At 42.8% G+C, this 13,013-nt stretch overlaps 2 protein-coding genes across 3 annotated transcripts in view; one reads left to right on the plus strand and one right to left on the minus strand.

Moving 5' to 3' along the window:
• ANKLE2 (ankyrin repeat and LEM domain containing 2) overlaps nucleotides 1–2,487 on the plus strand; it is a 12,473-nt gene extending 9,986 nt beyond the window's left edge. For both annotated transcript variants that reach the window (XM_008634095.2, XM_017734944.1), the window contains exon 12: nucleotides 375–2,487. In XM_008634095.2, coding sequence (XP_008632317.1) covers nucleotides 375–594 — 220 coding nt within the window. In that variant the 3' untranslated portion in view covers nucleotides 595–2,487. The remainder of the gene's footprint in view (nucleotides 1–374) is intronic.
• A 1,616-nt stretch (nucleotides 2,488–4,103) lies between these two features.
• Nucleotides 4,104–13,013, minus strand: part of PGAM5 (PGAM family member 5, mitochondrial serine/threonine protein phosphatase) — a 22,263-nt gene continuing 13,353 nt past the window's right edge. The window contains exons 4-8 of the mRNA XM_017734733.1: nucleotides 9,984–10,162; nucleotides 8,592–8,717; nucleotides 8,057–8,145; nucleotides 7,623–7,756; nucleotides 4,104–5,795 (exon numbers count right to left, since the gene is read on the minus strand). Coding sequence (XP_017590222.1) covers nucleotides 5,645–5,795; nucleotides 7,623–7,756; nucleotides 8,057–8,145; nucleotides 8,592–8,717; nucleotides 9,984–10,162 — 679 coding nt within the window. The 3' untranslated portion in view covers nucleotides 4,104–5,644. The remainder of the gene's footprint in view (nucleotides 5,796–7,622; nucleotides 7,757–8,056; nucleotides 8,146–8,591; nucleotides 8,718–9,983; nucleotides 10,163–13,013) is intronic.

Below are 13,013 nucleotides of genomic sequence, written 5' to 3' on the forward strand. Positions count from 1 at the left end.
GGAATGCTGTGTTGCCTTAGGTTGTGCAGAGGCATGTTAAGGTGAATTTAATGTCTTTAGGCATCTTTTTATTACTGTTTTTATTTTTAGTCTTTATTACCCCAGTTCAGAGGAACTGTTCATGTGAAGGACAGTGTATGTCTTCATGGCCATTTTGAAAGAAACGATGTCTTCTTGATAGGGGCAACACGTCTACATAAAATATTTCCTGCTCTTCCTATTCCTTTCAGTCTTCCAGGCCTGTCTCTTACCAGATAGGCTTTTTCTCAGCTGGTGCATTGGTTCTGAGATCTAAAGTGATTCTGAGTTAAAGTGCTGCTCTCTTTATTGCAGTTTCCTTTAAAAAGTGCACAGTAACTTCTGGTTTCTTTCAGTTGGCCAAGTCCAGCACTGAAGGCAAGATTCCGGTCCCAAACCATTGCTGCTGGCCTTCCAAATGCTTCAGTGTATCCTAATTCAGGAAGAAACAGTCCCATACCAGGAAGTCCGGGAAAACACGGCAGTGCCGCCTCGTTCCCTCCAGAGCCTGGGAGCCCTGGGCGCTACAGCCCCGCCTGTGTCCTGCGCTATTTCTCAGAGCCTCCTGCCCACTAAAATACAACTCATCATCCTGGGACTTGAGAGCTGTTTTCATTGTTAGAGTGGAGGAAAAACTACAATGTTACTAAAGTGACATGAGGTTTTACTTGGCTATTTATTTTTCCTCAATTGAGGACAACTGTATGTTTAAAAAATGGAATATATGTCTTAATGCCATATACGAGGTAGATTATTACTGGTGACATGCAAGAAGTTCGTGACAGTGCAGTTGTCCAGTAGCTCTGAATTAACCCTTGTTGCCAGTACCACGGTGGGCTGAACTGTCCCCTAGCAATGGTGGTATTTGCTGTCACTACTTATCCTCATTGTAATGAACACACAGCCCTCAACTGCCTTTCTTTACCTTGGATAGTTGAGGAAATGCATCATCAGCAAATAGAACACGGGAGAGGAAATCGATGGCAGGAAGTGAAACATTCTCCTGCTTTCAGGGGCAATGCTCAGAGTCAAAAGCCTAAAACCTGCCTGGGAATGCAAGGATGCTTTGCAGTGTGGAGGAGGGCTGTGAAACCCTGTGCATAAGCAGAGTGTTTACAGCCAGCTGGGCTGGTTAGTTGATACCCACACCCACACTCACCTGTCTGTCCGTGTGTGTGTGTGCACAGATTTGCATGAGACCCTTGAGGCTCTGCTTGTTCTGAGGCTGTTACAGACACCATGATCTACCAAGTGCATTAGAAACGGGGCACTGTAGAAACTACTGGGATTCCTTTAAGTGGTAGTGTGAAGATTTAAGGAAAAAAACTTTAGCTGTTTATTTCCCCCAGAGAAGCTGTTAACACTAGCAGATTTCAATAGTTATTACACAAAAGCACATCAGCAATAATCTCAGCAGATTTACCAGCAAGATACCTTAACTTAATGGTCTAGTTTGTAATATGTTAGCATGGTAGCCAGTGGCCCAGGAGGTGGCTATTTCCCAGCTGTAAAGAGCAAGGACTAAGGACTAAAAATATTTTTATGGAATCTGAGCTTTTACTATGTCTCTAGTGTGGACGTGGTAATGAGTTTTTGTTACAGCAGTCAATAATTTTATTCTTCAGCCTTCTGTAAGAATGACTTGTTTTGACAGCGTGATGCTGAGAATAAGAAAGCTTTTCAAAACTCCAGAGAGTTTTCCTTATGAAGCCTAGTAGTTGTAATGTTGCATGAAAGGCTTCCAGAAACAGAGCTCTCTAGGTTAAAAAAAAAAAAAAAAGAAAAAGAAAGAAAGAAGACCTATTTACTGTTCGAAGATAAATCTGATCAGAAAATGAAGCTCTGCAGGGCTGTGCCACATGGTGAGTGAGAGCTTGGAGCCACTTCGCAGGGCTGGAAGGGAAGGGCACCAAGTTCAGCAAACACAGGTGGGAGGCAGGAGGGGCCAGCCCGGCCTCCCCCAGGGTCCCACCAGTCCCGGGGCCATTCCAGACCCTGGGGCTGCTCACACGGCAGTGACTGTTCCTACACAAACTGTGCACCCTCATAGGTTCGTGACTGGTACTAACCTAAAACACTGCACTTAATGCTTTTGCAAGCTCAGTAGTGCCTTTTGTAATATATTTTTTTAATTAAATTTTTGTTCTTTTAGAAGTTTAAAAAAAAAAGTGGCATCCACTTATTATGGGCAGATAAAATACAGTTTTTCTCTGGGCTTTCTGAACAGGATGTCTTTTAATGTCTCTAAGTTGGATTATTTGGTGCGATAGCTCTCCACTGGGGGAGAGACTCCTCTTTTAGAAATTATTCTTAAAAAAAAACCAAAAAAAGGCTTATTCTGCTCTTTTGTTAAAATCGAGCCTAGTGCCATGGAGCTGGACATTAGGAGGAGCAATTTTACATAAATGCTTCTCATTCAGTCATATTCTAGACAAGTACCAGGGGCTTGGGGGGTGTTGTACTTAAACATCTTTTAAAAAAAAAAACAAAAAAACAAAAAACACAAACAAAAAAACAGAACCACAAACATAAGCTGCTGTTACCAAGTATTTTAACTGACTTTTTCATAAGGATTTTTTGTTTTTTTTTTTTTATTCAGCAGGCTCCATGGTTTCAAAATATTTTAAGGTCCCCACATACCCCCAGTTTTACTTTAAAAGGTTTGAGACTGGCTTCTTTTCTTGCTGGTTGGTTTTGGGGTTTTAAATAATTTAATGTAAATTACATCTTTATCATTCTGGAGAAATTGATCAGCTGACGTAATTGTCTAATACCATTTTAGAGCCAAGCTGCTGGGGTAAATTGTGGGTGCAGCTGCTGTTCTCGACCCTGGTCCTTCAGAGCTGTGGTACAGTAGCATTGCCCTTTTGCTAAGAGTTTGTTACTGAGCCAGGGAGACTAACACTAGTTCTTTGTCCTTTTTACCTTTATTATGCTTTGCTTTCTTTTTTTAATATTTAAATGTACGTTACTGGTATGTATATGTAGCCAGGCACCCCCACACACACCCCTCCACCCACCCACCATACCCTTGCCTTTCACTTTGTAATCTTGTTTTGGTTCAGTCAGGAGAGTATTTTTTTTAACTGTATTATACAGTGTGCATTAGTCCAGTTGTACTGCACTTAAGAGGTCATTTTTCTAACAATGTATTACTTCAGCTATGATAAAAATAGCAATTTATGTAGCGATTTGATCATTTGTGATTTTGTGAAGAAAGCCCTTCAACACTGAGCCTGTGGAGACACTTTAAATCAGAGTGATAGTGCTTGAATTGTGTTTTCTTGGCCAAAAGTTCACTTTTAAAGGTGCAAAACAATGGTTGTGTTTTTGTTGGTTGTTTTTTAATTAGCAAAGTGTCATGTTAAAAATACAGACTTATCCCACTTTCTATTAAAAACCCAATGAATAGCTGAAAGTGTCACCCTGTGTTCAGCATGGGACGTGGGGAGAAGGAGTGACTCACTGGTTAGTGCATGCCTTGCTCACACAATACCTGCAGCTGTTGTGTGTGTGCACAGCAACAATGTGCACACCACCAAAGACTTAAAAGAAGAGTTTTACAGTGTTGAAGAAACAGGAACTCAGACTATGGTAAAAAAGACTTAATTTTCAATTTCATGCTTTCCACCCCCACCTTAAGTGTCACCAAAACTATTGCTAATTTCTGTACCTGGGCAAAGAGGTGGTGTGTCATCTGGTTGCCCACCAAGAGCTTGTTCAGTGACACAGAGGTTGTAGAAGGGGATGGGTGTGAGAGGGTACATGTGCGCACACACAAAAATAAAAACGCACAGAATTTCCATCTTACAGGTGCTGGTGCTCGTGTTCCTCGTGGTGGTGACACAGCCCTGCAAATGGCTGTGCTGAGGCTACAATAGTTCCCCTCTTGGGCAGCTCTGTGGCTGACGACAATTAACTGCTCTGGCTCCCATCTCAAGCTTACATTTCAGATGGTTGGTGAAAGAGCTGTTGCCCTTGAGCAGTGTGGGACATGTCAGCTCTTGCACTGGCAGTCCCCGCAGAGCTCCAGCCACACTTGCTACAGCTGCCCCATGCAGCCATTCAGCTGAAGAGATGGGAAAGAAAGACAGACAAAGTATTTTATTCAAAACGTTTAAAAAGTTAATAGACAAAAACTGATAAATTATTCTCATTGCATCAAAGAGAGATACGGCATGATGGTTTCCTCTTGCCCCCACAACCTTACACTACACAACAGTTTGTTCCCTACCAGTCCCTGTTCCTTGAACTTACCCTGATGTAGCAGCAGTTCAGTATCAAGCCCTTAAATCCTCCTCTCCATAGGTTGTGTGCCCTGATTATGTTTCTTACAGCTCTGACAGTATCTCATCAACATCCTTACTGATCAGAGAACCTGTCAAACAAGTTACGTCTGCTGTCCTACTTTTGTTTGCTGTCCTACAGTCTGTCCTCTCTCCCCAAGGCAGACAATGCCTATGGTGAAGTTTTCCAAGCCTCCACCTATTAACCTGAGCCAAGTTTCTACATCGGTTCAGGTGCCCAGCAAGCTTCAGAATGCTTCTGAGCCCTCCCACATACCCAGCAGTGTCAGAGCTGTATGAAGGAGGCACTTGGAGCATTCTGCCCAATGCCTGTCCTATACACTCGGCCTGGACGAGCCATCTCACGGCCACTTGCTCACCATTCTGGCAACAGCAGTTTGCTCCAGTGTTGCAGGACCTGCAGCATCACAACCCTGAACTCTGTGGTGGTATTGCTCTACTCTGAAAGTAAGGAATCAACAAATACAAATCAATGGGAAAGAGCACTCAAAAATACACCAGTAACTGAAAGCACTTTGAGAAGATTGCTGCTCTCCTTTCCTCCCATCTTACTGCTACAGGCTCATCCCTACAGCCTTCTCCAGACCATGTTTTAGTTAAAGGCTTTACAAGACTGAAAAATATTCTTAAGAACATCTTAAAGGACATTCTGAGGATGGTGGAACACTTAATATAAGCATCGGTTAGTTCTAGCACCACAGCTCTGAGTCAAATGGTTTTTTACCCTCTTTCCTTTATGCTCATAACCTCCAGGCACAGTTTACATGGGCTTTTTGGGGGGCAGAGGGGAACAGTGGCAACATCAACATACACACTCAACAGCTTACAAAAACTGAAGCTTTATCCCTTTGTCCTTTGAACAGCAGAATACCCTGTTTATCACTCCTGCAGGCGCTGGAACAAGCTGGCTCACCTTTTGTTTTAGCTGCAGTGTGATACAAGGCTGCTCCCACACCAATCGCTTTCCTGCACAAGAAAAATACCCACAGGAGGAAGCTTTGGTTAGAGAAATTCACAGCAGGGTGGGGGAAAAGTCAGTGCTCTTGCAACTGCTGAGCAGACATTCAATCTCTGTATTCCACAGCTCAGCTTTGAGTTTTGGGGAATACTTAAGGACAGGACAGCTTCAGGCTTACAAAGGTTTCTTCTTTTCTGGACTGAAAGGCAGATATGAATATGAAGGAGAAAAGGGGCTAAAGGACATTTTAAGACAGCATCACATCCCAATGTAATAAAAATCTAGTGGTACTGTAGCAGAATGTGCTAGTGCAAAGAGACTAGAGGCAGCTCCTGGACAGTCATCCATTCATTGTGCTCAGTCAGGTGCGTGTGATTTTGTCTGGAGGCATGAAACCTGTGTCACCCAGTGTTCGAAGGGCCACTCTGCCGTTGGGACGTATCACCAAGTGAGTGATGCTGCCGTTGTTGAGAGACAGTCGCAGCCAACCTTCCGGGGGGAACTGCAGTGCTCTGGTGACAAAAACACACATATTATTAATTCATGAGCAGTTAAATTAACATGCCCTCACAGCATCACCTTCTGTCCCAGATAAGGAGGGGAAGGAGGGGGAAAATCAAAATTGGTGGGCACTGTGCAGCTTGCATACCAATGCCCCCAGTCAGCCTTGGAAAAAAGCCTTTTCTTTGGAACTGATATAAAACCGCAGCATTGGTAACTGGACTGGGGCCAAGAGTGCACTTGGCTAAGCAGAGTGCCCCAGATGGGTGTGATTACTGCTGACAGGATTAGTTCAAGTGGACAGAAGGTAGCAGCTCGAATGCAGCGAGGCTGCCGGGAGTGCTCTGAGCCCCATCACAGACAGAACTGGGGATGGCCCAGGCTCCGGCTGTCCCCACGAGGCTGCAGCACCACCACACCTCTGCAGCTGGGACAGGGCAGAGGCTGGCTCAGCACCCAAGGGCCACCTCTGCAGAGACAGGTGGATGTGGCAAACAGTGACTGTCACACTCCAGTTCAGCCACGCCACCACAGCAGAGGCAGTGACACAGGATTCACTCCAATGGCCTGCACGTGCCTACAGAAGAAATTCACCAGAACTACTTTCCATCGGCTACATCGTTCCTCAGGAAGGGCAAGAAAAAGTACCTTGTGCCTTCCACAGCATCACAGCTGGTCTGCAGCCATTCTGAAATTCCTAACTCAACAGCCCCAGGAGCTCCATCAATTGTATTAAACAGCTGGAAAAAATACCATGCTGCCTCAAACAGCTTTTGCCTGTGATACTGAGGAATAACTTGGTTTTGGCTCTTATGACAGTCTTGTAGAAAGCTGAAGAAATTAAATACCACTACAGCCAAGCTAGATTTGAAGTGAATGTTACATGGATTGTCTTCAATTGTCCTATCAGACTGCCTGGAATAGAAGGCACAGAAGAGACATTAAAATGAAGAGGAAAGCAACAGCAAAAAGTATGTAAGTCTTTCAGAAAAAGCCTTGGCAGGAGCAACATGGTATTTTTTAGCATAGCAAAGAATATTCTGTTTACCTGATCAATAATTTTAAGTACAGCAATTTTGAAAGGCTAAAGCAGCCCACAGAGCAGACAGGCCAGCATTTAACTAGCTCAGCTAAATAAAGCTAACTGAAATTGTTGTAGGTATTGATCAGATTAAACTTTAATCACATCTGTCCTGCTCACGACAAATTATCTTACAGAGAGTGCTTTGTTGATGGGGAAGAGGAATAAAACAGACTCAGCTGACTGGACACCGAGACAGGCAAAGATCCAGAACTGTTTTCTCCTTTATGAACAACCTTGACGTTATTGGAAAGATCCACTCTCCCCTTAATCCAATACTGGATGGTACTGCAAAAACACACTAATGCAACTTGAACATAACTCAAAAATATCCATTAGCAAAGAATTCCCAAAACTGAATCAATCTTTAATTATACAGGATCAAATTCATGTCACCTCAAAGAGACGCATCCAGTCAAATGCTCTATTTGTAATGTTTTCCAACAGGCCCAGCCCTCAGGCTTATGGAAGCAGAAGCATATGGTAATTAAAGTGACTGTCCAGATGGACAAAAAAGGTTAAGTTTCACCTATTTAACCATTTTTTGCTTTAGAATTAGAATGAGAAAGTGTTCTAATTTTCAAAAGTGCCTTGATGAAGTTGCAGAAGCAGCTGCTCACAGTGCAGGCACTGATCTCCAACCACTTCAAAGAAGTCAAATCAACACATCTCCTCCCTCAGTGGTGCCAAAAGCCAACCCTGTTCCAGTGAACCCTCCCTTGAGAAGCCCCAGGTGAACAGAGCAGCCAGCCCGTACCTGCACACGATGTAGCGGATGACGTTGGCGTGGCACACAAAGATCTCGTAGCTGTCCTCCTCCTGTTTGGCATCAGCTCTATGAATGAAGTTTCGAAAAGCAGCCTCAATTCGAGCTCCATCTTCGTAATACTGCTAAAGGCACCGAGGTCACAGTTACACATCGCTCAGAGCAGCACGGGCCACTGTCTGCATTCCTGGGGTCTTCTCTCCTCAAGAGCTCTTGGTTATTGGGGTGCACACTTGGGGCTGAACTAATGCTCAAGGGCTGCAGGTTATTTTAACTGTTCTGCACACTTACTGGGGAGGAGGAAAGTATGCAATTATCTAAGGGCTGTGATAAGAAACATCAGCTCAGACACTGCAAGTTACTGCTACTGTCCATACAGAGTATACTGAAAAAAAACATAAAGAAAACTTTAAAGAAAAAGTTACCACAGCTTCTGGTTTCCAGTGGGAGACTGGAGGGTCTGGTTCTATAGGTGCTCCCTCTCTCAGCAGATCAGTACTGATCTTTTTGACTCCTGAAATATTAGATACACAATCAGAAAGGAGTTCACATGCCATTACAAACAGCCCCACAACTCTACAATCAATACATTTTTCACAGTCTTTCTTTGAGGAAGGCTTACTCTCATCCTAAAGTCCGTTTTAGTCTACACACTTCTGTTAAGGGATATGGATCTCTCCAACAAAACTGTTTTGCCATCAGCAAGACAACTTATTCCAACTGTGAACAGAACAGCAAGCTGTTTTCCCTGTCTGTTACACTTTGAAAAAGTGTATTTGTACTTTTAAAGATAAACTGGAAACAAGCAGATTTACGGCTGTAGGTTTCTTTATAAATACAGACATTCACACAGGGCTGGAAAATGGCTAAATAACATCTCAACCTTAAGGACAAGCTTAGAATTCTACTGGAAGCAGTTTTAAGGATCAGAAGACAATGAAAAATTAAGGGAACTCTTACCTGGGAGATGTTTGCTTATAATTTCAGTTGTTTCAGTTGCTCTAGTCATGGAGGAGTGGATAATCTGATCAAATTTTAATCCCAAACTTGCCAGCCTGTGTCCAGTCAGTTCAGCCTGCTCTCGACCTTAAAAAGTACATTCATTATATAAGTTGGTGACACTCCCTTAAAGACCTCAGGCAAACTACCAAGAGAGTTGTCCAGCAGACATAAAAGGCCTCCATCGATGCCAGGCTTTTCCTTTCAAAAAACAACTGGAAAACATTTTTATTAGAGCCACTGCTTACTCAGGCCAAGCTTACTGGTTGGACAATTTCAAGTCATTCTTCCATTGGTAGGAAAAAAATTGTTTTAATTAAAAAAAAAATCAAAACTTATTCAGCAGCTTTCACTGAAGTATTCAATACCCCTGCTAGCCCCATCCCAAGGACACAACAGACCACTCAGGCCTGACAGTGTGTTGTTGTTCATAAAGGCAACACCAGCTTGGCACAGTTCACAGCACCTGGGCAGCCTCAGGAAGGTTCATCCCACCTTTCATGCAGGCAGGTGAAAAGACAACAGACAGGTTAAGTCACTTACTTAAGGCACAGGATGAGACAGGATTAAGATTATACTTTGTTACCAGTTTAAGACAGCACTTAAGGCCTGCAATTAGCATTTCACTCCTGTTTACACACCAGTACTTGAGATGTGAGTGGAAAAAAAGCCCACAATAAAAATTCTTCCCCCTCTCAAAATAGTGTTGGCACATATATAATCAAGGAAGTGTCCAATGCTTTTAAAGTACACTATTAAAAATAATACTAATTAGCGTTTGAGACCTAGTCACAGGATCAGTGAGTTAAGATTAACACCAACAGAGGTTATCCTCATTTCACGTAACTGATTAGCAGTACTCCCAGAAACAGTGACAGCAGCAAAAGTGAAATGTATTTAATTATAAACACTCCAACTGAAAGTCAGAGGTGTTTTCTTTTTAATAAATCAGCAGATTAAATGACAAGAAACACAAGTCACCTTTTAAGAGAAATCCATCTCAATGGAGCAGAGTTTAAAAGCCTCAGCCCTTAGGAATAACATCAGCTGGCATGAAAATTTGCTCAAGCAACCTTAAGATAATTCAGAATTTCCTTTGACAAGTTTCTTTACAACTGAGTGTGTTTAGAACTCTCTAAATCACATCTTAATGTTTGGATCTAGAGGATCAAAAATGAAGAAAACAAACTTACTCATGACATCTTTCTGCCGCAAAGGAATCCAGAAACTGGATTAAGGATTGGCAGCAAGACCCAAAACAGTGCTGAGTTACTGACCTGTACTCATCAGGACAGCACACATGAAAAATAATTTCCTCAAAATGCAAAGTATGATGCTGCTAGTGATACCTACCCAGTGGGGTCAGAGTTCTGTCTTTATCAGCCCGGCCATCCAAATTATACTGGGAATGACGGATAAGGAATATGTGCCTGGTGGCTTTTGCTTTGCAGTGATCTAGGCGAGAGGCAAGTTCTTCTTCCCCGGTTTCTTCATTTTTCTTTTTGAGGTTGATAAGAGCCAGTGGTTCACGTCTAAACAAACACATTTTAAAGAGTCATTTTTAGATTGGGGAGACTAAGAGGCAGGGGAATTTTACAGATATATAGTCTTGCCTTATTTCCAGATATAGCTGAAGAACTAAAACTGACAATTTAGCCACTTGTACCATGAAACTGATTCAAACCTTTCCGTGAAAGGTATAAATAAATGCCTGCATGAAAAAAAAGTTGATGTCATAGGTTAAAAGGCGTGACTTGACATAGGTAAATTTGCCACTTAGTGCCAGCCACCTGAATTAATTCTTGGGAAACAAAAGCAGTGAACAACAGAAAAACTTGTAGGGTATAATAGTAGGGTTTTTGACAAGAAAAACTAACCAGGAAGGATACCCAGGAAAAGGGGAAAAGGTGTTGACTGACCATTAAAGAAAGAAAATGCTCCATATCTAAAAGGCCCTGTGATAACACCTACACAATTTGCAATTTATCAATCACATTTGCATCAAATGACTAAAAAACCACTCCCCCCAACAACATCCTAGAAAGACTCCAACCTTCTGCAGTGCACATTGGGAATTATTTTCTGCTTTAAACTAGGTCACATCAGGTCTCTCCAGTAAAACTTTTTTTTATTTTTCAGCCTGGAGTGCTTATTTATCCTTCCATCTTTTTCAGCACTCTCTCCCCTCATGCCACTTTAATCTCTCTTCCACTTGTCACAGTGCACACGAGCACCCTGCTCTGCACATCACCCAGACAGCTGACCTGGTTCCTCCTGAGGGCATGGGGATCTTCCCCTGTCCCTGCTATCACAGGTTTAGTGCCACAGATCTCCCACCGCCAGCACCATCCCTGCACCATCATCACCAACCCTGTCCAAACCTTCCCCACATTAGTCTGGGCTGCTCTCTGCACTGATCCTCCACTCCATTAATACAAATCCTTTTGCTATGTCACTCCAGAGCATATTTCATTCATACCAGACATCACTTCTTCCATTATTAAACTTGTTTATTTGATGATAGATTTTTTTAATCAAAAATAATTTTTATTCAGTTTGGGACAAAGTAATTTGCTCATAGAAAATTGCTGTTTCCCATACCTATTTCTCACAGCAAGACTGGCTGTGCAAAGCCCTCCTGCCTCCATTTTGCTTTACTGAACACATGATTTCCATTAAACAATGAGGATCTACACATTCCTCAAGCTGTTGAAGTTCAGCAAGGCATTAAAAATTAAACAATAGTCCAGTAAGAAGAAGTTCTATTGCTATTTCACAGGATACTTCTTTTGATTCACTGGAAACTATACTGCTGGCAAGATACAATGGGAAAACAAAAAAAATCTCTAAAATCATTTCAAGAACATTTGTAAAGCAGCAAAGGGAATAACTCATCTGATATCTGAAATAAAGTATTCCACATGAATGAAACTAGATCTATCCTCACCGAGAACTGAGCTGCACAATTCCTGTGCAAGTGGCACAGACCAATGCAACATCCCAAGTGTGATACCCTATCTGACCAACAACAAGTTTGATATTTGCATTCGTTTGTTTGAAACCTGAAAAGCCATCGGTTGTTAAGAATATTGTACTATCTGGTCATCTGCTCAAGATTTGACCTTCTGAACATTCCCTGCTCCCAAAGAGCAGTGGTCAGATATTCTGTGTATTTATAAGCCATTTAACAACTTTTCTCACTAGGTGCTTCTGCCAACAACATCCAAAAGTCAAGATTAAGATTTCAAGCAGGCCACAGCACACCAACTGGTAGACTGCAAGCAGCAGAAAACAAATTAATCTACGGTAATATATTCACACTCCCACTGTTTGCACACTATGACGAATACGGATACACTATTCTGAACTGCTAGGAAGTATTATCTGGCCATACTATCTGTCGACAGCTCTGCCACTTACAGCACAATCTCTACTTCCTGGATTGGTTAAAAAAAAAATTACGTGAGTCTGAAAGTACTTTAGAATCCTTGAAGAAAATCAACCATTTAGCAGAACCAGGAAGGCCTGGAGTTGCAGTTAAACAAGCAGCTTTAGTATCTCCCTCAGTGTAACTGTGTAACCAGTTGCAACTTTATTTAATGACGCTTTTATTTTTATCATGGGGGTGTACAGAGACCTATTTATATGAGCATTTGATCCTGTAGCTTCTCAAAAATCAAAACGATGCATTATACAATAAAAATCTGTTAGTGCTTAGGTTTGGATTTACTATGATTAAACTGGAGCCTGACATAAGTCTCCCCTGGGAGATAATTCTAGCAGACAGAAGCTAAATGAGCCAAAGCTCAATACAGATATCTGCACGCTCTAATTAAAGATTCAGAAAAAATGTAGTCAACCCTTGCGTGAATGTGTTTCAACGCTGAAGAACACGACTGAGTAGGCTTCAAAGCGCCGCTGCCTTTACAAGGATTTAAGACCGGGCAGCCTCATGGCCAACACGAGCAGCAGGCCCAGTGCCTGCCCAGCACGTGAGAGCGCTTGGCATCCACACAGGAGCTGCTGCCGAGCTGAAAAACCCTGGTGCAGACACAGAGCAACACCGAGACATGGCCAAAAAAAAAAAAAGGGTACCTCTTCTGCCCAGTGCTTACATTTACCACAAGCCTGAGGCTTGGCAGTCTCGCTGGCTGAAAGCATCAGAATAAAGGGATCTGCACAGGGTAAGTCTCTGAGCTATCCGAACAAAACCCAGCGCTGGCACATCCCTCCACGGCACTCGGGCGCTCCAGCGTTCCACGGGTGTTCACGAACTTCAACTGCATTCTACTCTGAGCGGGTCACCACACGGAATTTCCCCGGGAAACGACTCGTGGGGTCCCTGCCTCGCCTCGGGGCTGCCCCGTGGGGCCGGCGGCTGCT

The sequence above is a fragment of the Corvus brachyrhynchos genome, unplaced genomic scaffold (assembly GCF_000691975.1).
Source record: "Corvus brachyrhynchos isolate BGI_N302 unplaced genomic scaffold, ASM69197v1 scaffold114, whole genome shotgun sequence".
Lineage (NCBI taxonomy): Eukaryota > Metazoa > Chordata > Aves > Passeriformes > Corvidae > Corvus > Corvus brachyrhynchos.